This window comes from Bos indicus x Bos taurus, chromosome 14 (assembly GCF_003369695.1).
Source record: "Bos indicus x Bos taurus breed Angus x Brahman F1 hybrid chromosome 14, Bos_hybrid_MaternalHap_v2.0, whole genome shotgun sequence".
Classification (NCBI taxonomy): Eukaryota; Metazoa; Chordata; class Mammalia; order Artiodactyla; family Bovidae; genus Bos; species Bos indicus x Bos taurus.
This window is the reverse complement of record NC_040089.1, coordinates 66,410,642-66,433,174: the sequence shown is the minus strand read 5'-3', so window position 1 is coordinate 66,433,174 and position 22,533 is coordinate 66,410,642. Positions and strand designations below refer to the sequence as shown.

The 22,533-nt window shown below is 39.6% G+C and overlaps 2 protein-coding genes across 2 annotated transcripts in view; one reads left to right on the top strand and one right to left on the bottom strand.

Moving 5' to 3' along the window:
- Positions 1-6,091: 6,091 nt before the first annotated feature.
- On the bottom strand, positions 6,092-14,359 carry RIDA (reactive intermediate imine deaminase A homolog). Its single transcript, XM_027561468.1, has 6 exons — positions 14,162-14,359; positions 11,909-12,014; positions 10,375-10,429; positions 9,090-9,158; positions 7,924-7,979; positions 6,092-6,709 (listed from the first exon to the last, which is right to left on the bottom strand). The coding sequence occupies exons 1-6, from the start codon at positions 14,224-14,226 to the stop codon at positions 6,647-6,649; spliced, it is 414 nt and encodes a 137-aa protein (XP_027417269.1). The 5' UTR covers positions 14,227-14,359; the 3' UTR covers positions 6,092-6,646.
- Positions 14,360-14,434: 75 nt separating this feature from the next.
- Positions 14,435-22,533, top strand: part of POP1 (POP1 homolog, ribonuclease P/MRP subunit) — a 35,089-nt gene continuing 26,990 nt past the window's right edge. The window contains exons 1-3 of the mRNA XM_027561466.1: positions 14,435-14,525; positions 20,681-20,821; positions 22,291-22,458. Coding sequence (XP_027417267.1) covers positions 20,683-20,821; positions 22,291-22,458 — 307 coding nt within the window. The 5' untranslated portion in view covers positions 14,435-14,525; positions 20,681-20,682. The remainder of the gene's footprint in view (positions 14,526-20,680; positions 20,822-22,290; positions 22,459-22,533) is intronic.

Below are 22,533 nucleotides of genomic sequence, written 5' to 3'. Positions count from 1 at the left end.
GGTGCCAGTTGCCAATCTAGGAATTCCCCAATCCAGACTCCAGACTCTTGGTCAGAGGTGCTCTGTATCATCTCCAGGGGGACCCATAGGATAGGAGTGTGTGACCAACCTGTGTGACCTCACTGCTTTTTCCATTCAAACTTTGGAGTAAGAGCCTTAGCATAGCTAATAGCCTTGAGCAATCAAAACACCCATATCATTTATTTTTTAATTTTTTGGCCACACAGAATGGCTTGTGGTATCTTAGATCTCTGACTAGGGATCGAACCTGGGCCCTTGGCAGTGAAAGCATGGAGTCCTAACCACTGGACTTCCAGGGAATTCCTGCATATCATTCTTTTTGTTTTTCTTTTTTTCTTCACACATCATTCTTAACAGATGCTTTATTCCACACTTGGCCTTGAGTTAAGAATGGCTTTTAAAGGAAAAAAAAATTTTTTTCCACATTGAAGTAATCAAAGAGTGTTGGATGGTCATGGTCAAATAATCTGTGTTCTTTTGGCAAATACAATAGATTGTCAGAGCATCTGACATTACAAGCATCTCATTATAAAGCTAATTTGGCGACCCAGTTCTGAATCGTTTCACAAATGTCAACATTGTGAACATCATAAAGCCGTTTCATGTAGCCCATGTGCCTCTGTTGGGTAAAAGGAGAGTGATCCTCTAATAGCAAGGCAGGGCTGTGTCTGAAAAGTTGAAAGCCTTTGCTCACGAAGTGTCATTTCATCTAAAACTTTGTCAGCTCCTCTTGTCCCCAGAGCTTATAAAGTTAAGGAGTGAGACTGGCTGTAATCTCAAGATTTTAATTGCAGGAACAGAATCAGTATAATCTCAGAGAGCCATTGACAGATATGGAATTTCTCTTTTCAGTTCTTGTTACTTCCAGCAAAAGTTAAGGAATTCCTTGGCAGTAGTAACCCACATGAAGTCAAATTGGAGACCTTCAGCTTTACTTCAGAAACACCACCCAGCAAATGTATTGGGCAATAGCTGAGATATTGCAAGCTAACCACCATATCATTATTTCTGCACCTACTGAAAGAAGTCTGCAAACATCAAAGCCAGGCTTTAATAACTGTTGAAGGTCGACGTGGGGCCAGTGTGTATTATGTTTGTCTAAATTACCCTTTCAGTTTAATAGTGTGCAACTGATGTGAATAAACACACAACTCTGTCCATTACTAGGACAGAGATCTGCCTGCCTCACCGGTTTCCAGAAAAAGAGTTCTGAGAAACCAGTTAGGAACCATAATTTTGGTTTGAAATTTGTCTCATTTTTTTCTTTTTCCCCGGGGAGGGGGGTGAAGTAAAAAAGAATAGTTTTATTACTTTGCCAGGCATAGGAGGAAACAGATGGGCTCCTGCCTCCATGTCCCCCACCTGGGAGGATTTGATGAGAGGTTTTATAAGAGTGTTCAAAGCCAGGGTCTGTGACAAGATTCCGGTGTGTGCAGGGTTTGCACTCCCTTAATTTCGTCTTAGGTGGTTGGCCTCCTAATCTTTTAAATTTTTTTTACTTGTAAAATATAGATTGTTGTTGTTTAGTTGCTAAGTTGTGTCCGACTCTTTTGCGACCCCATGGTCTGGAGCCTGCCAGGCTCCTCTGTCCATGGGATTTTTCAGGCAAGGATGCTAGAGTAGGGGGATTTCCCTGGTGGTCCAGTGGTTGGGAAGCTGCCTGCCAATGCAGGGGACACTGGTTCACCCCTGGTCCGGGAAGATTCCAGTGCGGCAGAGCCACTAAGCCTGTGTACACCACAACTACTGAGCCTGCCCTGTAAAGCCTGTGTTTTGCAACAAGGGAAACCACCGCAGTGAGAAGCCCAAGCACTGAAGCTAGAGAGTAGCCCCCACTTGTTGCAATTAGAGAAAGTTCAAGCACAGCAGTGAGACCCACTGCAGCCAAAAATAAATAAAACTTAATAAACAAAAAAAAGAAAGAATACTGGAATGCGTTGCCACTTCCTTCTCCAGGGGATCTTCCCCACCTGGGGGTCAAACCCACACCTGCATTGCAGGCAGTTTCTTTACCACTGAGCCACCAGGGAAACCCAAAATGTAGTTCTCAAATTTTTCTTAACAAAATAGAAGTAACTAACAAGATATAATAATTCATACTATCATATAAATTTAAGAAAAAAATAATGCATATTATATTGAATCAATATACATGATCCTGATTCCAAATACTTAAAAAAAATTCTTCAGTGACAAAAGAGGCTGTCCACTGCAGCTGTCCAGTTGTCCAGGGGCTTTGAGCTGGGAGGGTGTTTCAGCCCAGCACCTCACCAGGAAGTCATAAGGTTCAAAGGTGAACTCATGGCAGTTCAGTGTGGGGACTAACTAAAAGTTTATTTTCAACCGTAGTTATTTAGTGGATCACTATGGATTTGCTTCAAGTTTTCTGGATATCAGAGCTTTGTTAAAGAGTTTTTTTTTGGAGGGGAAAAACACTGCTTTTATCTAAGTACTTGTATGTGACACAGTGATTGCTTACTAATAATCGCAAGAAAGAATTCCTTTATCATTAAAATTTTCTTCTTAGTAAAAAATGGATACATGTTCATATTAGAAACTTCAAGAAATATAAACTCTAAAAAGAGAAAATCTGAACATTACACATAATTCAGTCAAAAATCATGTTGATGTATCTGAGGGATTACTTTTTTGTGTTGCAGTAGCAAGATAGCCAAAGCACAACTATTAATAGAACTTTATGTCTATTGAACCGTGGAGCACAGCACTTCTGAATTGGAATTAATTGGAGATAGTAGGTTACAAAGAATGTTCCAATAATACTTGCTATATTAGTAAATATTGATTAGTGTTGTAGAGAGAGAGCAATTATGCCCAAGCATATTAGCACTTAGCTAACTACAATTTATGAGAACTAATTGATATCTTAGAAACACTGAAACTAAAGTTTTTATTTGAAGTTATTTTTTAATGCATTCTAATTGTTGACCAAATGTTAGCAAAAAGATTTTTAAGCCCTTTGGAGCAGGGAAAGTGCCTTATAGGACTTAGTACAAATTTCACATTCTGAATACTTGTTGATGCTATTTATTAATAAATGCTCTTTATTCTTACATAATCATGGTAATTTCCTCAGAACTAAGTATAATTTGCAATAGGGAAGATATGGCCAAAATTTTTATAAAATTATTTTGTACTACTGGTTCAATATTTATAATTTTGATTGAATGTTATTAAAAATAAAGTGTTGGAAAGCTTCTCTATGTGAATTTTTGTTATAGAAACATACTACTTTATAGAAACATACTACTTTTGGTGTCCTTGAGGAAGAAAAACATTCTTAAAATCACACACTCCATCAAAGGTAAGGAATATGACAACACAGGGAAATATGGGTGACTTTTTAGACGTCTTGTGATCATTTAATAACACACTTCAAAGAGATTGCTGTGTTTGTATGTTTGAAAGGCTAATATGCAATGTATTCCTTTTCACATTGAACACAATCATAATTGTCCTTAAAGTATGGGAAGAACACTCAAAAATCCCAGCTACTAACAAATCAATCAACTTGGATACCATTTTATTTCCAGTTTTCTCATTGCCGAGTTAGAATCTGAAGTCATGACTTATCTATAAGAATGCCCCTTGGACCCTTATTGGTCAGTTTTATTTGATTTCCTGCCTACAGTGATTGGTTTAGGAATGGGTCCTTATCCTGGGCTGGACCAATCAGAAGCTTCTCAGACTCTCCTGCCTGCCTTTCTGCTGGGGTTGTTACCTTGGTGGTCTCTACATTGAGTCCGCAGCATCCTCCCCTTGAGACAGATGGAGCCGGGAGGTTTTTGGAACACACATGCCTAAAGTCAGCTGTACTCTGGATTTCTGTTACATGATCTTATGAATTCCTCTTTTTTCCCTTTTTATACTAGTTGGGTTTCTATCACATACAAATAAAGTCTTAATATTAAAAGCAGAAGGAAGTGTCTTATATGTAACTTGGAGGAAATATTAAATACAAGAGCAGAAATTAATGCTTAAAAGAATAAACAAAAAATGATTCTTTAAATAGATTAATAAAATGGATAAACTTCCAGACAAGGCTGATTAAAAAAACAGCACAAATAAACTATATTAGATGAAAAGAAGGCATTGAATACAGATGCAAGAGATTAAAAGGTGAAATTTAGATGAAGTGTGCAAATTCTATAACAAGGTAAATGACCAAAATCTGAATGTTCCCATTACCATTAAAGAAATTGAATCAGTAGTTTAAAATTTTTTCCCAAAGAAAATATCAAGCTCCAACAGTTTTATAGGTAAACTCCATCACAAGTTCAAGGATATTTACAACAATGAACTCTTATGTAAAAGAAGAAAGCCATTTTCACAGATGAACGTAACTGTAAAGATCCTAAACAAAATACCTCATCCTGAATTTGAGTGTATGAAATATGTTATAAATATGTATGTTGACCAAGGTGAATTTATCTAGGAATGAGAGTTGGTTCTATACTATAAAAAACTCATTACTATGGGTGTATTTTACCATTATTAGCAAACTAAGTGAGAAAAATCGTATGATGATTTCATTGTACTTGTTGCTAAGTTGTGTCTGACTCTTGGGACCTCACGGATTGTAGCCCACCAAGCTCTTCTGTTCTAGGCAAGAATACTGGTGGGGGTTGTTCAGTTGCCCAGTCATGTCTGACCCTTTGCGACCCCATGACTGCAGCATGCCAAGCTTCTCTGACCTTCACTATTTCCCAGAGTTTGTGCAAACTCATGTCCATTGAGCCACTGATGTCATCTAACAATCTCATCCTCTGTCATCCCCTTCTCCTGTCTTCAATCTTTCCTAGCATCAGGGTCTTTTCCAGAGTTGGCTCTTTGCATGAGGTGGCCAAAGTATTGGAGTTTTAGCTTCATTATCAGTCCTTTCAATGACTATTCGTGGTTGATTTCTTTTAGGATTGATTGGTTTTATCTCTAGTCTTCTCCAGCACCAGTTTGAAAGCATCAGTTCTTCAGGCTTAGCATTCTTTATGGTCCAACTCTCACATCTGTACATGACTACTGGAAAAACCATAGCTTTGACTCTACAAACCTTTGTCAACAAAGTGATGTCTCTGCTTTTTAATATCCTGTCTATATTTGTCATGGCGTTCCTTCCAAGGAGCAAGTGTCTTTTAATTTCCTGGCTGCAGTCACCATCCACAGTGATTTTGGAGCCCAAGAAAATAATCTGTCATGGTTTCCACTTTTTCCCCTTTTATTTGCCATGAAGTGATGGGACTAGAGGCCATGGTCTTTAAGTTTTGTTTTTTTTTTTTCTTAATGTTGAATAGTGCTTATGACATTCCTTTGAAAAGGTGCAATTATTATCTTTCAGCAAACTGAGACTTAAAATAGGTTAAATAATTAGCTGAAGGTCATAGAGCTAATAAGTGGTAGATCCGGGCCTTGAAGCCTATTGGAATTACTCAAAAGTCTGTGGTCTCAAAACTGCTCTTCAGAAGTGCTTCTAACATTATCTTTTGGTGACAAACTTTACAAATTAGCAAGACATTTCTAAGACAACTTGAAACAAATAGGTATATGTAAAATGTTACATGTGTAAGTAAGAATGTTACAGCACCCTGATATGATAATTTTGTGGAGCAATGGTTAAATCACCTAAGGTATATCTACACAAAAGAAGAGTCTGCAACAGCTTTAAAAATGAGGTGGATCAGTCTATATGGAAAACCTTCAAGACAAGAAAGCAATCTGCAGAATAATATATACAGTAAAGCTCCATTTATATAAACAAGTCAAAACCAAACTAGATGATCAAGTATGTAATGGATATAAAACTATCTGCTGGTTACACTCAGAATCCTCAGCAGTGGTGGTCTTTGGGGAGGTAAGTGCAATCGACAGTGAGTGAAGGGAACTTTTAACTTCTCAAATCTATAAAATTCTCTGTTGGAATTTATTCTACAACAGGAGGTATTCATGTAGTAGTTTCTATGTGAAAAGACTTCAAAGAACAAACAAAATGGTTACACAGAGCCTTTACAACAGTGTAAAAATGTAAAGTCAGGAGTAAACTGAGAAAAAAAATAGTGGGAGTTTAAACCTCATGGTTTCTTCACTTTTATTTAGGTAATGTAATTTAATGCATACATTAAACTGTTAAAAAAATCAGTAAATGGAATCACACCAAGGAAAATCTGCATGCTATTTCCACTAGAAAAATATTATCTATATAAAATTTGGTCCAGTTTCTTCTCCTTTATCTCTGCCATTCAAATTTAAATACTTTAATTTTATTCTAGCAAAAATCACATATCTGACATAATAAAATACTTCACATCATTAAATTAATAGGGTTTAGTTGAATTAGGTGTGCTCATCTTTCCTATGTTATTTCTCTACTTTTATTCTTCTGAGTTAACTCAGTAAGGCATGTCTGTTTTCCCACATCCAGCAATACAAGTGTTACAGAAGTATAATTTGTAACATTAGTAACTAGATTCATCATTAATCTTCAATTCATGTTGTTTCCCTTATTATATGGTATTTCCATATTTCTAGATATTTCAATCTTACACTTTCCAACAAGGATTAAGCCATTAGTTTAAAAATACTATTAAATTTCCAGACTAAATAACACTTGGCCCACTTAGAGTGATGCTGTCGTGAGAGGTCCTTGCACAGCTATTGCTTCGATCTCAACACGGCCTCCCTGTTGGGAAAATAACACAGATTAGGAGAGCATCATAGTATCTACTGAAAACATATGCATTTTTTAACATTAAACTTTTCAAAGAAGGAAAGGAGGGGGCACATTCACCAAGAATCACTAAGAAAAGGCTAGGCTACCGTGCCCAGCATGTTCATTTATGTTAGCTTGTGTGATTCCCCTAGCAGCTCTGTTATCAGGGTTCTCTCAGTGCAGAGGATGATACACTGAAGCTTAGAAAGGTTGTTTAACCCATCCCAGAACACAAAGCCAAATGGCAGAGGTTCAAACCCATGTCTTATGTCAAGTTCAGAGCTCCTTCTATCTCATTTTGCATCTTAATAAATTTGATAATACTGATCATTCCAAGTAACAGTCAAAGCAACAAAAATACCATTCACAGAAGCTAAATTTCTTTGGTGCAAAATTTCCAGAAGTCCATGAGAATTGCTTCTTTATAGGTAGAAATATAGTGCTGCTAAGGGGCATAGGAAGTGCTTCTAGTTCAATTAGAAAACCAAAGTAAGAATGGTAAGAAATCTACGAGCCATTGTTTTTCAGATGATTTTTCCTAATGGAAAGCTTAGTATTGTCTTTGGCCACACCATACAGCTTGTTGGATCTTAGTTCCCCAACCAAGGATCAAACCCGAGCCCTCGGCAGTGAAAGCGCGGAGTCCCAACCACTGGACCGCCAGGGCATTTCCTAGATATTTTATTATACAATAGAAAATTAAAATTTTAACTGTAGAACTCACAGACCTGGCTCAATTTATAGTTGTTAAGTAACAGTAAAACAATACAGTGGCTGTTTTACTTCTCATAGTTTAAGTAAAATGATTCTGTTGTATTCACATTCACGTGTGGCCTTGATTTTTTCTTTTTTTAAAGATTTATTTATTATTTTTAGCTGTGCTGGGTCTTCACTGCTGCAAGGGCTTTTTGCTAGTAGTGACGAGTATGGGCTGCTCTCTAGTTGCGGTGCACGGGCTTTTCATGGCGGTGGTTTCTCTTGTCGTGGAGCACAGTATCTAGGTACGTGGGCTCAGTAGTTTTGGCACACGGATATAGCTGCCCCGTGGCATGTAGGATCTTCCCAGACCAGCGACTGAACGCATGTCCTCTGCATTGCCAGTGGACTCTTACCATTAGGTCACCAGGGAAGCTTGTAGCCTTGATTTTTAATTTTCTTAATTTTTAAGACAAATGTGTACTTACTTTGGGCAAAGCAGCAACCTGGTAAGCAGCTCTCGCAGGAAAACTACTCTGGAAATCTAATTTAAAAGAATTTCATTTTAGTTTTTTCAGATACTATATTGTAATTCAACACTGCAGGATCAAGAATCTGGTAAGTAATTCAGATCTATGTCAGTTCTTAGATACAAGCCAACATTGGAAAAAAGAAGCTCATGTTCATATTTGTTTGACAAAATACTTTGCCATGAGTCCCACAATATTTAATATTCTTAAAAATATCTTAGCTTTCTGGGAAAAAAATGAAAATATACACTCTTCAGAATCTGTTCTAACATGCATGCTTACATGCTGTATTAACTCATTTAAAATTCTAACCTTACAAGATGTTTTCCACATTTAGGATATGAGGAAACCAAGGCACAGAAATATTAACTAACCAGTTAATGGTTCTGAGAGAGCAGGACAGATCGTGGCTAGACCTCATCACACCAATAATAAATGCAGTCATGTCTTGAAAAATGATTAGGAGAGTACAGAAAACCTGAGAAGGATGTAATAAAATTAAGCTTAAGGAAAAAGGATTTGTCTGGTTGTGCTATGTTTTTCTAGGGAATGCAATAGAAATAACTTGGATCTTTTTCAAGGGGACACACTTTGTGTTTCTAATCAGCTATTAATTCTTTCAGGACAGGATCTATGACCATTTCTTTAACCTCGCCCAACATTCTTAATGTATTGTTGTTGTTTAGCTGCTAAGTCGTGACCCCATGGACTGTAGCTCACCAGGCTCCTCTGTCCATGGGATTTCCCAGGCAAGAATACTGGAGTGGGTTGCCATTTCCTTCTCTAGAGGATGTTCCCGACCCAGAGATCAAACCCACCTCTCCTGCATTTGCACGCGGATTCTTTACCACTGAGCCACCAGGAAAGCCCTTCTTAATTTATAATGGACACTTATTAAGGTTAATATATATCTTTTTTAAATGTTTATTTATTCGGCTATGTTGGGTCTTAGTTGCAGTGCATGGGCTTAGCTGCCCTTCAGGATGTGGAATCTTCTGGGACCAGGGATTGAACTCACATCCCCTGCACTGCAAGGTGGGTTCTTTACCCCTGGGCCATCAGGGAAGTCCAGTAGATACACTTCTCTTTAAAATGGAAAATAGTAATAAAGCCAAATAACTTACATTGTTTGTAGACATCGTTGACAGTACTGAAGTCATTTATATCAGCCAGCAAAACAGTTGCTTTTACCACTAGGAGATATATACATTGTCATTAGGTTTGTTTAGTTATTTGGTCTGATCTAAAACATTACTTACAAAAATGGTAGTGATGAAATAAAATTCACATTTTAAGGCAAGACAATAAAAATGTTAACATAAAATTTCTTTTCTCTGCCAATTTAGTCCTCCTGCCTCCCCTCTAGTGTGCACTGGGTGTCTTCATAGAGCATTAGCCAGACCTCTTCAACAACAGAAATACCTGTTCAACCATAAAGTTCAATTCTTCTTTTGCTGGTGCTGGCCATGCAACTCCCTAGACCATAACATAACTTACTTATGAGCTTATTCATGTCACTAGCTATATTACCTGTGTTCTATTTTGCAAGATTGTTTCTTGCATTATCAAACGTGACCAAGTCTCCAGTAAAAATAACTAGATGACGTGAAATTATTGACCTAAAATACAGTTCTTCAAGATCGATGATTATAATAGTTGTACTCTAGATATAGGAAGCAGCAACAAGAGAGACTTGTTTCCTGGCTTCTGGCTACTATTAACAGAGCTTTAGTCCACTAACAGCACACTGAGTGACATATCAACTAAGTCCTCACCTGACTTGGCAATGATTGAAATTAAGATCAAAAGGGAGCATCCAGTTCTATAAGAATCAAGTCATAGCCACTGTAGTCGCTGACCTACAATACATCCTGAAAGGAATTCAGGAAGAAGATCAGGATAAGGCACTTCGTGCTCTAGGGAAACTGGCAGAACCGGCCCCCAGATAGATATTTTCTGGAGAAAATGTTATGAATCTAGTTTTACATATGTTTCCATACCTAGCACTAAAACCATTAACTTAGCTATCTGTTCCTCACGAATAGCTCTAACCTTCTGCCAAGATTTGGGCCAGGTCATGTATATGCTGGCCTCTCCCCTTACCTCTTCAGAATAGTCCTCAGAGCTTTCTGAAAGACTGTCTGCCAGGTATCAGCCTCAGGTTGGGTCAAATAAAATGTTCCATTTTTTCCCTTAGATTGACTAACTGATTAATTTTTTACTGATATTATGTATATGGCTCTAGATCGACTATATTAATTTTTCATTGGTATTGTGTCTATGGGACTGAAACTCAGCCAACTTCAAACAACAAAAGATACAGCAGGACATATTATTAGATGCCATGTGTTCTTTAAAAAGACCAAAGAAATATCAAAAAGAAATGGGAAATAATTTCAAGTTGCTCACCATTCGTGAAGTCACAGCCTGCTGCTTTCAGAATTTCACCTATGTTTGTAAGAGCCTGTGAACCAAGGCAAGAAAGCCCTTAGGCACTAATGTTACATTGAAGATTTAACTCAATTCAGTTAACCATCTTTTACTAATACTTCCTATGTTGCAGAAAAATCTTCCTTTTCTAGGAAATTCACTCTTCATAAGCCACCTCTATACAAGTAAACTGCCTCTTGGCTTTCTTTGATGGAGTGAATCTTTCTGAAATACAGTGAGAATTTGTCTCTTTTTGTGAGGAGAAAGACTGAAGTCTCTTCCTCAATGCTAGAATTGTGAAATTGTCAATGTCAACTAAGCTAAAACAGAAATAACTACTTGGGCTCCTAATTCTGTATCACTTGTATGTGTGTATGTTTGACACTTCAGCCTTTGGAAAAACATTAGTTTTTCACTCTGTCCTTAATTTATTATTTTTCCAATTCACTCTTCCACTTTAGTCACATTATAGTAGTTGATGATTTTAAAAAATTTAATCTTCTAAATGGGTTATACATGGATATGGCAAAAAACTGAAAACCTACAAAAAACATATACAGTGAAAAGATGTCTTTCACCCTCACTCTCCCTCCCGAGCTTCCTTCATCAAAGGCAACAACTAGAAAACTGTTTCCAGTTTCTTGTATATCCTTCCAGAGACAGCCAATGCCTATACCAGCATAAATGTATATATCCTTAGACAGAGACACACACAGTAGCTTATTGTGCAAGCTGTTCTGTATCTTGGTTTTATTATATAACAATTTATCTGGAAGATATTTCCATATTAATTTAGCTGTACAGATCTAGCAGGATTTCTTTAGCTAGTTCCTCATGATGCACATTTTAGGTTATTTTCTACCTTTGGACATCACAAATGACTCAGTGAATGTACTAAATGATAATTTAATTCTATTTATTGGATTAGAATTATACTCCCATCCTTACTAATATTTTTAGAAAACATACTGCATGTAACCTTTGATATTTCTCTCTCTCTAACAAACATTGATTTTTACTTCTGTGGTGGTGGATTATTTTTATGGTCATTGGCCTAAAAAAATTTCCCAACTCATGCGGAAGTGGCAAGATGTTTTCACAATTCACAATTGCTTTCACAATTCACAATTGCTTTCACAATTTCCTTCTCATTTCACTGAAATATAACTTGAGATATAACACTGCATTAGTTTTAGGTAAATAACATGATGATTTAATACATGTATGTATTGTGAAATGATTACCACAGTAAATTTAGTTAATACCCAATAATTCAGGTTTAAAGTCACCTTGGCAGGTAAAATTTTTTTTTTTTTAGGTTGTTAAATGATTCATCACATTTAGAACTTTCTATTGATGTAAAACTGTTTTACGTCAATAGGTCAACAGATAACTTAAAAAGCATCTATCTGATAATCTCTGTAAAATAAATGAGCCAAATGGATTCTTAATATTCCTCAATATGATGAAAAAGAAGTAGAAAAGGGAACTTCAAATGTGGAAAATGACTCACCTGTTTAGCCTCTTCTGCCACCCCTCCTGGCACAAGCTGTCCACTTGCAGGGTCCATGCCTAGTTGTCCTGAAATGTAAATGGTCCTGTCGACTAACACAGCCTGACTGCAAAGAACAGAAATCCAAAATGTGTAAAATATAAAATGTAAAACTCAATGCTAAGAGATTTCTTTGCTAAGATACAAAAAGTACAAAATACAAAATAGTAATCGGACTTCATGGAAATTAAAACCTTTTGTTTATTGAAAGTCATCTTTAAGAAAATGGAAACCCAAGTTACAAATTGGGAGAAAATATTTGTGAAACGCTTATTTAACAATGGATTTGTATTCAGAATATATAAAGAACTCTTATATAATTCAATAATATAAAGACAGACAACCCAGCAAAATACTGGACAAATGATCTGAACAGACACCTCGTAAAAGAAGACATACAAAGAGTGAAGGAGTAATGCAAACCAAAGCCACTCCACCATACCACTACACACAATAAGGCATGACTGATAATAAGCATGGATGAGGATGTGGAGAAAACGGAATCTTCATACTTTGTTGGTGGTTATGCAAAATAGTACACACACTTTGGAAAGTAGTTGGGAGTTTCTTAAAAACTAAACAGGGAATTCTCTGGGTCTGGTAGTTAGGACTTGGCACTTTCACTCCAGGGGCTGGGTTCAATTCCTGGTCAGGGAACTAAGATCCCATAACCGACAAAAGAAAGCACTGCCAAGCACTCAAGAAAATAAGTAATGAGACAAGGTTAATCATTGCTGAAGGGTCAAGAAGGATACATGGCTTACTTTCCAAACTGATCATTTTTGTAGTAACTAAATATTAGAATTAGTAACAAGACCACAGGGAAAAGCATAAGCTACACTGAGACCTGAAAGAGAGCCAAACAAATCAACTTTCAGTTCAGTTCAGCCGCTCAGTCGAGTCCAACTCTTTGCGACCCTGTGAACTGCAGCATGCCAGGCCTCCCTGTCCATCACCAACTCCCGGAGTTCACTCAAACTCACGTCCATCAAGTCGGTGATGCCATCCAGCCATCTCATCCTCTGTCGTCCCCTTCTCCTCCTGCCCCCAATCCTTCCCAGCATCAGTCTTTTCCAATGAGTCAACTCTTCGTATGAGGTGGCCAAAGTACTGGAGTTTTAGCTTTAGCATCATTCCTTCCAAAGAACACCCAGGGCTGATCTCCTTGAGAATGGACTGTTTGGATCTCCTTGCAGTCCAAGGGACACTCAAGAGTCTTTTCCAACATCACAGTTCAAAAGCATCAATTCTTCGGTGCTCAGCTTTCTTCACAGTCCAACTCTCACATCCATACATGACCACTGGAAAAACCATAGCCTTGACGGACCTTTGTTGGCAAAGTAATGTCTCTGCTTTTGATATGCTATCTAGGTTGGACATAACTTTCCTTTCAAGGAGTAAGTGTCTTTTAATTTCATGGCTGCAATCACCATCTGCAGTGATTTTGGAGCCCAAAAAAATGAAGTCTGACACTGTTTCCACTGTTTCCCCATCTATTTGCCATGAAGTGATGGGACCAGATGCCATGATCTTAGTTTTCTGAATGTTGAGCTTTAGGCCAACTTTTTCACTCTCCTCTTTCACTTTCATCAAGAGGCTTTTTAGTTCCTGTTCATTTTTGCAATTAATTCTCTCTTAGATAAAAAGTCCCACCATTGTTTCTAAACATAAAATCTACCATTTTAACCATTTTAAAGTACACATTTCAATGGCATTAAATGTTTAAAAAATTTTTGATAAAGAGACCTTAACTTCACTTTAAATTTAGAAGTAAAATCTGTTTTACCCCATTTCACGGTTATTCAGAAAATAAGATACTTTCATTTCTAATGTCCTACTTCCCTATATTTTGTTCAACATGCTCCCAACTTTCCTCTTTTATTTCATGACGTCTCCCCTCATATCTTTTTTCCTTTATAACTTTAAATACAATTGGTAATTTTATAACACAATTGGTATTGAGTCTCTCGGTGCGTAGCCTGCTATGGTTCAGTTCCAGTGGGCACAGTGAACCCCGAGGCCCGCAGCAGCTCTAACCTGGACTAGCGGCTGCCGTCTATGGGGTCGCACAGAGTCGGACACGACTGAAGCGACTTAGCAGTACCAGCAGCAGCCCAAGCCCCAAACCCCCACCCCACACGCCCCGAGTGCCCGCCCCGGGGTCGCCACCCCAGACGCCTCGAGTCCTTCTCGGCTCCCACAGCCCTCCTGTACCTGTAGGGACCAATGGCCGCGGGGGCTTTCGCGGTGCTGATTATCTTTCTGACCAGAGACGACATGGTTAAACCCTTTTCCCTTGCTGCCCCTCGGAAACAACTACGCAGAACTCGGTTCTCGCTCGCTCTTCACCTGACCAGCCGGGGCCAGAATCGCTGCTTTAAAGCTTGGCCGGGGATTCGCTCGGCATTCTGGGAGTTGTAGTCTCCGTGCGACTCCGGGCCACGTGGAGGTCGCGGTCACACTGGCGCATGCGCCCTCCAGTTCGCTCTCCTCGCCCGGCGCGTCGGTGGCTGTGGCAGAACCTTGTCATCCGGACTAGGTGGGGAGTCCTGGTTTCTTCACACTGGGCGTCTGGCAGGTAGGTCGTGAGGGGCTGGCGTCCTCCAGGGATCGCGACTGTGAGAAAGAGTGTGTGGCCTCCCACTGCGGGTGCCCAGTATTGGCCGGGCTCCTCTTGGATTGTCCTCACACCCAACTATAACCTACTCTTCTTCCCTTGCTGCTAGCGCTGGGGCCCTTCTTTCCGCTTGGCACCTCCTACTTTTATCAGAGAACTGGGGTCACGTCTTGGTGGGTGTCAAGCCAAAAAAAAAAAAAAAAACACGAAACAAAAGGACTCAATGAAGCCAAAGGTCAGAAGGAAGGATTTATTACTTGCTTCAAGTGAGGAGAATACCGGGGATCTTTCCCAAAGCAGTGTCTCCCCAGCAGAAAATCCGGGACCTTTTAAGCTAAAGTAAGTTAAGTCGCTTGAGTCGCGTCCGACTCTTTTGCGACCCCTTGGACTGTAGCCTGCCAGGCTCCTCCGTCCGTGGGGATTTTCCAGGCAAGAATACTGGAGTGGGTTGCCATTTCCTTCTCCAGGTTTTAAGCTAGGAATACATGCATATTCATGAAGGGGCTCCAGCGGAAGGCAGTTCAGCATAGACTTGTGGCAAAGGTCAACAGAGTTTTAGTTTTAGTGGAAGAGACGGGGTTGGGGGAGGGGGTCATAAGAAAGGTTAGCATCATCATCCCAGTTGATCTGATGATTGAGTGCCCGAGGGGGTTCAAATTCTGCAAAACAGCTGGAGAAAATGTTTCAGGCTACTCTCGGTCATGGAAATAGAAATGGGAGTTTACAACTGATTTTTGTTACTGGTACTTCTCCTGCCTGATAATAGTTGTTTTTTAGGTCCCTTTCAGCTGCTCAGTCAGTGTCCTACTCTCTTTGAAACCCCATGGACTGTAGCCTACCAGGCTCCTTTGTCCATGGGATTTCCTAGGCAGAAATCCTGCATGGGCTGCCATTTCCTGCTGCAGGGGATCTTAAGATCGTTTTTTAAGGTCCATTAAGATCATTATTACTGAGCCATGCTGTTCAGGGACAAGGCTTGTGGCCAGGCTTAGATCACAAAATGGCTTAGGCAAGAAATGGCTTCTCTAATGCCAAGAAAGCCTTGCCTGGTTGTTTTTCTGGGGACCCCCTACTTTATCTGTTTACACTTCAGCCCCTGTGATCTTGAGCCCACTCTGTCTGTCATTTCTCTGCATTGCCCCACCAGGCAGAGGCTCTCCTAGGACTGGGCTTGCACTCTCTAAAGGAATAAGATGGGTGATTCGGAGAACCTTGGGGAGACTTGGCACTGTTCACCTCCTCCCTGCCCCCTCATGCTTCCTCCTCTGGAGAGCCCCTCGAGATTTACAAGATGTCTCTGCAGAAGCCTAGTGACTGGCATCTGATTTCAAGTAGGAGATTATTGATCTCGGTGCAGCAAATGGCCCCAGAGCTGTTCTCTTGGCAGATATTCAGTCATGCAGTATCAGAAGCAGTGGTACTTGGCTAAATATTTTTTACTGTTAAAATATGCATTACAGGCACGTTTCACTTCTTATTTTACGCATGCACATGCATATTCAACAGATACATATATTTAGCCCCTGCTTTGTGCAAGACACTCTGCTAGGTCCTGGAGATGCGGCAGTGAAAAAGACTGGCAAAAATCCCTGTCCTCCCCTGCTTCTGAAACAGAATCCTCTGTTTTCCACCTCATTTTGTTCTACATACTGTGGGGTTTTGGCTTTCCAACTCTGACTCGAGAACCTTCAGAGCTTTTTCACTGGTTTAGAGTTTTTGCCTCCAAGCCTTGCCTACTCAGTTTTGTCCTCTCCTGCTGTCTCTTTCCACTCTAGTTATCCAGAGTCCTCACTCCTGAAGTCATGAAGCAGATTCTTAAATACTTTCTTCCCTAAGTTCCGACTAATGAAATCTTATGTTCTTATTGACTTTTCCTGTAGATTCACACTTTTTCTTTCGCTTATCCTGTTTCCTATTGTGCTGTACTGCAAAATTTAGTCTTTTAAAATAAAAAAAATTTCTCTTTTTTAGTTCATTTTAGACCCCTGTGTTGTGTGTTAGTTGCTGCTGGGGCTTTTCTCTAGTTGCAGCAAGTAGCGGCTACTTGAGTTGCGGTGCGCAGGCGTCCCACTGCAGTGGCTTCTCTTGTTGCAGAGCACAGGCTCTAGGGCACACAGTCTCAGTAGCTGCAGCTCCTGGGCTCTAGAGCACGGGCTCAGGAATTGTGGTGCAGGGGCTTAGCTGCTCCTCGGCATGTGGGATCTTCCTGGATCAGGGATCAAACCCAGGTGTCTTGCATTGGCAGGAGGATTCTTTACCATTGAGCGACCAGAGAAGCCCTTTCATCTTTTACTATATGTGATCTTATTCTCTAACTGTTTTTAAGAATGGTGAATAGAGCCAGACTGCCTGGTTTGAATCCCCGCACAATCACAAGCTGAGTTTCACCTCTCTGTGCTTCAGTTTTTTCATTTATGAAATGAGGGTAGTGCTAGTACTTCCCTCACAGGGTTGTAAGAATAAGTAAGTAAGTATGAGTTAAGGCATGGGGAATAGGGCCTGACACACAAAGTTCTCAATAAATATTGGTGCTTAAGATGAGTAATTCTTTAAGGAAAGAGGCCACACCCATGTGCTACTTTGGTATATACACAACCCAAAGCTATTAACCACATATAGGTACCCCCCAAGCTTATTAAATTTGATTAAACTGGATAATTAGGAGGTGTTTTTAATTTACAAAACACTTCACCATATGATTTTTAAATAGGCACTCTCTTGAAGCATTACAGATAATTAAACTTGAGTAGTATTGGAGAAGACTCTTGAGAGTCCCTTGGACTACAAGGAGATCAAACCAGTCAATCCTAAAAGAAATCAGTTCTGAATATTCATTGGAAGGACTGATGTTGAAGCTGAAACTCTAATACTTTGGCCACCTGATGCAAAGAACTGACACATTGGAAAAGACCCTAATGCTGGGAAAGATTGAAGTCAGGAGGAGAAGGGGATGACAGAGGATGAGATGGTTGGATGGCATCACCGACTTGATGGACATGAGTTTGAGCAAGCTCTGGGAATTGGTGGTGGACAGGGAAGCCTGGCGTGCTATAGACCATGGGGTCGCAAAGAGTTGGACACAACTGAGCAACTGAACTGAAGTAAACTGGAAATATTAATATTTCTTGTGAAACAGCATGCCTGTGTTCATTAAGCAGATTTTATTAAGTCTGAGTCACCAGTTTTTTAGGGTAAAATAAGTCAGAGATCATCTGTTTAATTCCCTGGTTTTCAAACCAGATTCTACTCTACCAAGGGTTGTATCTGATCAGCCAGGGGATAATATGCTGGATGGGAAAATATGACATGTTCAATTTATGTGAATATTTGAGAGAAAACACTTTTATAAAGCCTGGCACATACTTAGTGCTCATTGAAGTTTTGACTAAAATGGCTATGAAAACAAAACTGTGACTGTTGGGAATATGTAAAATTCACATGAATGTTAAAGGTAATGTTAAAGGAATGTTAAAATTCCTGCTGGAAGCTATTTTAAACTAAATCCTCAGGCTTCATAAGGATGTATTCTACATTCATTCTCTTCTAGCATCAGAACTGTTTGAGATTCCTTGCTAGTTCAATCTGCTCATTTTCTACTCTCAAACCTAAGCTCAGAGATATGATTTCTGGTTCCTAAATTTGTTGTCCCAGCCAGGGCTCCCAGTTAGTGATGTGTTTTACTGGTTAAGTTCTGATTCAAGCATGTGGACTGAACTGTTTTGTAGGATAATTTTGAATGGTTCTTAATACAGTCAGACCTTCACTAGTCAGTGAGTTTTGCAGAGCTCTGTTTACTTACTACGTATTTTTAAGTTTGGAAAATATTTTGGAGTGTAGATCAAGTTGTTTTTCATGTAAGTGAAAACAGAATGGAGTGAGAAAGTGAAATGAGATACATTTCTGTGACTTCATTTTTTATTTAAGAGTAAGAGTTACCATTAACTGAGCCCTTAGTTTATGCAGAGCCCCATGCATTGTGTTGGGTACATTACCTTACAACCATTTGTAGATTATTCCCATTTATAGAAAGGGGGACCGAAGCTCAAAGAGGGAAAATCATTTTCCTAAGATTATATGACTAAAAAGTGTTAACGGAAGATATTTGAATCCAGGTCTTTCTCACTCTGAAGTAAAGGCTCTTAAACACTCTGCCACATAGATTACTCTTGATTTTTATGAAGTATTGAATTGGAAAGAAGATAAGTGAATTTAATTCAATGGCACTCATCGGGTGTGGTGCAAATCCTGATGTGAATTTTGAAAGTTTGTGCAGGTGGTCAGCATAGTGATTGGGGTAACACTGCTGCCATTTACTAGACAGGGATCAGGGGTGTTAGCTGTCCTGCAGTGTATGATACCTGACTCTGCTTTGTGTAAAGTAGTGGCTGGATGGATTTAATATGTACTGAGTTTTCCAGGAATACAATAAAAAGGCAAGATTGAACTTTAAAAGTAGGATTTGTACTTTACCAAAGAGTGTTTACGAGTTTAGGGAACCACGTCGCAGTGGCATTACTGCCCTAACAGGTACTAGTATACACCTGCATCTCTGCCTTTGTGGTTGTCGCGGGCGTGTAATTCTATGTATCAGATCAGATCAGTCGCTCAGTCTTGTCCGACTCTTTGCGACCCCATGAATCATAGGTGTGAGTAAAGGCTAGTATTAAAACATTTAAATGCTTGGAGAATAGCTTGGTCGTGGCTGCACTGAGCCTTCCGGCCTCCTAGTGTCTCCTTCCTGCAGGACGCTTCCCTCCCTACAGTCAGCAAGGAAAGAGTTAATGCCTGCCCTGTGGGGGCTTCTAGGCTCCGCTCTGCTCCAGCTCTGCAGATCGTGCCCATGCCTCTGTTGGCGCCTGTGTCTGTGATTATCCCCCTGGGTTAAACATACCTCTGTTTCATAATGTCATCTAGTTATGTGAAATACTTACATACAGAAAAGAAATATTATTTTAGTTACTTTTGGGCTTCTCTTGTGGCTCGGCTGGTAAAGAACCCGCCTGCAATGCGGGAGACCTGGGTTCGATCCCTGGCTTGGGAAGAGCCCCTGGAGAAGAGAAAGGCTACCCACTCCAGTATTCTGGCCTGGAGAATTCCATGAACTATATGGTCCATGGGGTTACAAAGAGTCGGACACAACTGAGCGACTTTCACTTCACTAATTACTTTTAGTTCTCCCCTACATCACAATGAGGGCACATATTGTAGGACTTGTTTTGATAAAAGTTATGTGTCTAGTAGGTTATGTAATTAATGAATTTCATTTAAAATAGAAGACAGGTGTTTCAAGCTCTTCAGTAAAAGAAAGGGGCATTGAATTTGAGAGCTGAGAACCGCTGTGGAATCAAGCTCCACTAGGTTTTTGTCCCTTTGTCTTCTTACTTCAAATTGAAATCTTTTGCAGTTCTAAAGGTACAGCTGGCCTCATCTCAGTAGTAGAAATGAAAATGTTAGTAATTTGTGTTCAGTTTTTGGTGAGGGTGTCATATTGGAATAGTGTATTTCGTTTTTCATTGATTCACGTGGCTCTTGTTTCACTTAATTTTGATAAACTGTTTTAGCTAACTAAATTTTTTTACAAGGGCACAGGGATCTTATCTTCATTTTTCATCCTGCCAACAAACTTTATGCAGTGTCAAACCTGGTACGTGACTCGATTATTTGACAGTACAACACAGTTATTTTTTTCTGTTGAATTAAAAGTTTTTGGTGTTAATGCTAGTCCCTCTGGTTATAAATCCCTGCTGTAGCTCAGTATCATAGTAACTTTTTTTTTAAGTTTTTTTTTTTTTTTTTTTAATGTGGACCATTTTTAAAGTCTTTATTGAATTTGTTACAGTGTTGCTTCTGTTTTTATGTTTTGGTCTTTTGGCCATGTGATATCTTAGCTCCCCAACCAGGATCGAACCCGGGCTTCCTCCACTGGAAGGCCAAGTCTTAACTACTGGATCACCAAGGAAGTCCCCTATGATAACATTTTGGTGTCATTAACCCATCTATAATAGATGGAGATGTATTATGTTGAAGATTCAAATTCTAAGTCACATGAACATTTATTCATTAAATTTATTTTTTATTTTTAAAATGTATTTCAAATTTTATTACTTTCTTTCCAGAAATGTCTAATGCAAAAGAAAGAAAACATGCAAAGAAAATGAGAAACCAGCCCACCAATGTGACTTTATCCTCTGGCTTTGTGGCTGACAGTGGAGTAAAGCACCATAATGGAGGTGGAAAACCTTTCCAGTCTCAAAAAGGTAAGATACACATGGTACTCGCTACACTCGCTTCCCTATGGATCAGATTGCTTTCGTCACTCCTTTTGGTAATCATCATCTAAATGATGGAGGAGCTAGATTAAAAATAGATACAGTTGACCCTCATTATTTGCAAGCTTTGTATTTGCAGATTCCCCTAGGTGCTAAATTTGTAACCCCAAGCTTAATCCTCATGGCACATTGGTGGTCATATCAAGAGTGGGAACATTTTTGATTCCCCTGATGCAGGTATTTCCAGTGGAGTTCCCAGTGCCATCCTGTTTGACCTTCTTACCAGAAGAAGGATTCTGATGGGGCAGGGCCGTGTAGTGTAAGAAACTCCAGCTGTCACGGGGTTTGAATGCCGATTGTGCGGCAGCCCCAGGCAGGTCACTTAACACTTCTGAACTTCATTTTCTCTTTGGAAAAGAAAGGAAAGGCTGAGTTGTTCTTACGATTTAAGACTGTAATCTCTGAGATACATGTAACTCACATACACGCATGGACACATACATGTTTTCTCTCAGAGCAAGGGCTCAGTGTTTACTCGTTCACTGTTGGCTGTGACTTTCTAGAACATAGCAGCTGGGAATAATGAAAACTGGCTGTACGTATTTTAGAGCTGATATATTTTATCTGTACCTTAACAGTTTATTAAATGACACTGGTATGTTTCTTGAAATACACTGCCTTTATCATGTCAGCATTTAATTTTTGTACTGATTTTAGAAATCTTATAAGGTGATGTGAAGGGGATAGCTGTTTATTAGTCAGCAACAGGAAATAGAAAATAGATTGAGATGCAACACTGATGCCCAACAGGCCGGGTGAGAAGCCTTAACACATATCTCATTTATGTCTCACAACGACAGACTTTGCAACATGTTTCTTGATTATAGGGCCTTAATAATTGTCACCACAATGGAAATAAGCAGGAATGCAGTGAAATTCTCTACTGATCTTTCCCTGTGTTCACAGAGAGGGATTTGATGATATCTTGAAGTCAGAATGGTTTGAATGCCCAGGCATATGTATAGAAATTGCCTTTATTTCTTGCTTAGCATAGCGGCTATCGATTGGAGTGTAGCAGAGAATTAAGATGAAAGACTAAATATGCACAATCAGGTGAACTGTAGTATTTAAGGGAACTTGGGTGTAAAATTCACATTGCACTATTTATATAGAGAAAATTTCCCTTGTGTCTGTTATATCCAAGGTTCTTCCGTGTGTCACAGGGACATGGTTAGCTAGCATTAGCTAGCATGCCGCCTCCTAGCTGTGTGACCTCGGGCAAGTCAGTTCACCTCCCCACCTGGGAGCCCTCCTCCTGCAGGGGAGGACAGGAATAGCCACCTTACAGGGGGGTTACAGGACTAAAATCCCCATCAGTGTTGTCACCCAACACTCTCATCCTTATCTCTGATAAAAGTGACCTGTTTCTTCTTGTTTTCTTTCTGAAAACATACTAGAGTCTCATCCTGGAACTTCCCGACAGCGGCAGACCAGAACGACCCACCGTCCGCTGGCCGAGTCTGATGTAAAGGAGCAGCCTTCCTCCAGGGTAACCTTTAGAAAAAAGGGAGGATGGAAAGCAGGTCCCGAGGGCACTTCTCAGGAGATTCCCAAGTATATAACCGGTAGGTGTTTGTACGGAAGCCAAGCGTGATTGGACTGTGAGCTCTGTTTCTCCTGCAGCCAGATTTCTAGTGCCC

Excerpts from the sequence above, each read along its gene's own strand:
- RIDA (XM_027561468.1), bottom strand. The coding sequence starts at position 14,226 with ATGTCGTCTCTGGTCAGAAAGATAATCAGCACCGCGAAAGCCCCCGCG. Across the intron at positions 10,430-11,908 it reads TGGCAGAAGAGGCTAAACAG|GCTCTTACAAACATAGGTGA; the intron begins GTGAGTCATTTT and ends CTTGGTTCACAG. Across the intron at positions 6,710-7,923 it reads AGGTTGCTGCTTTGCCCAAA|GGAGGCCGTGTTGAGATCGA; the intron begins GTAAGTACACAT and ends TTTTCCCAACAG.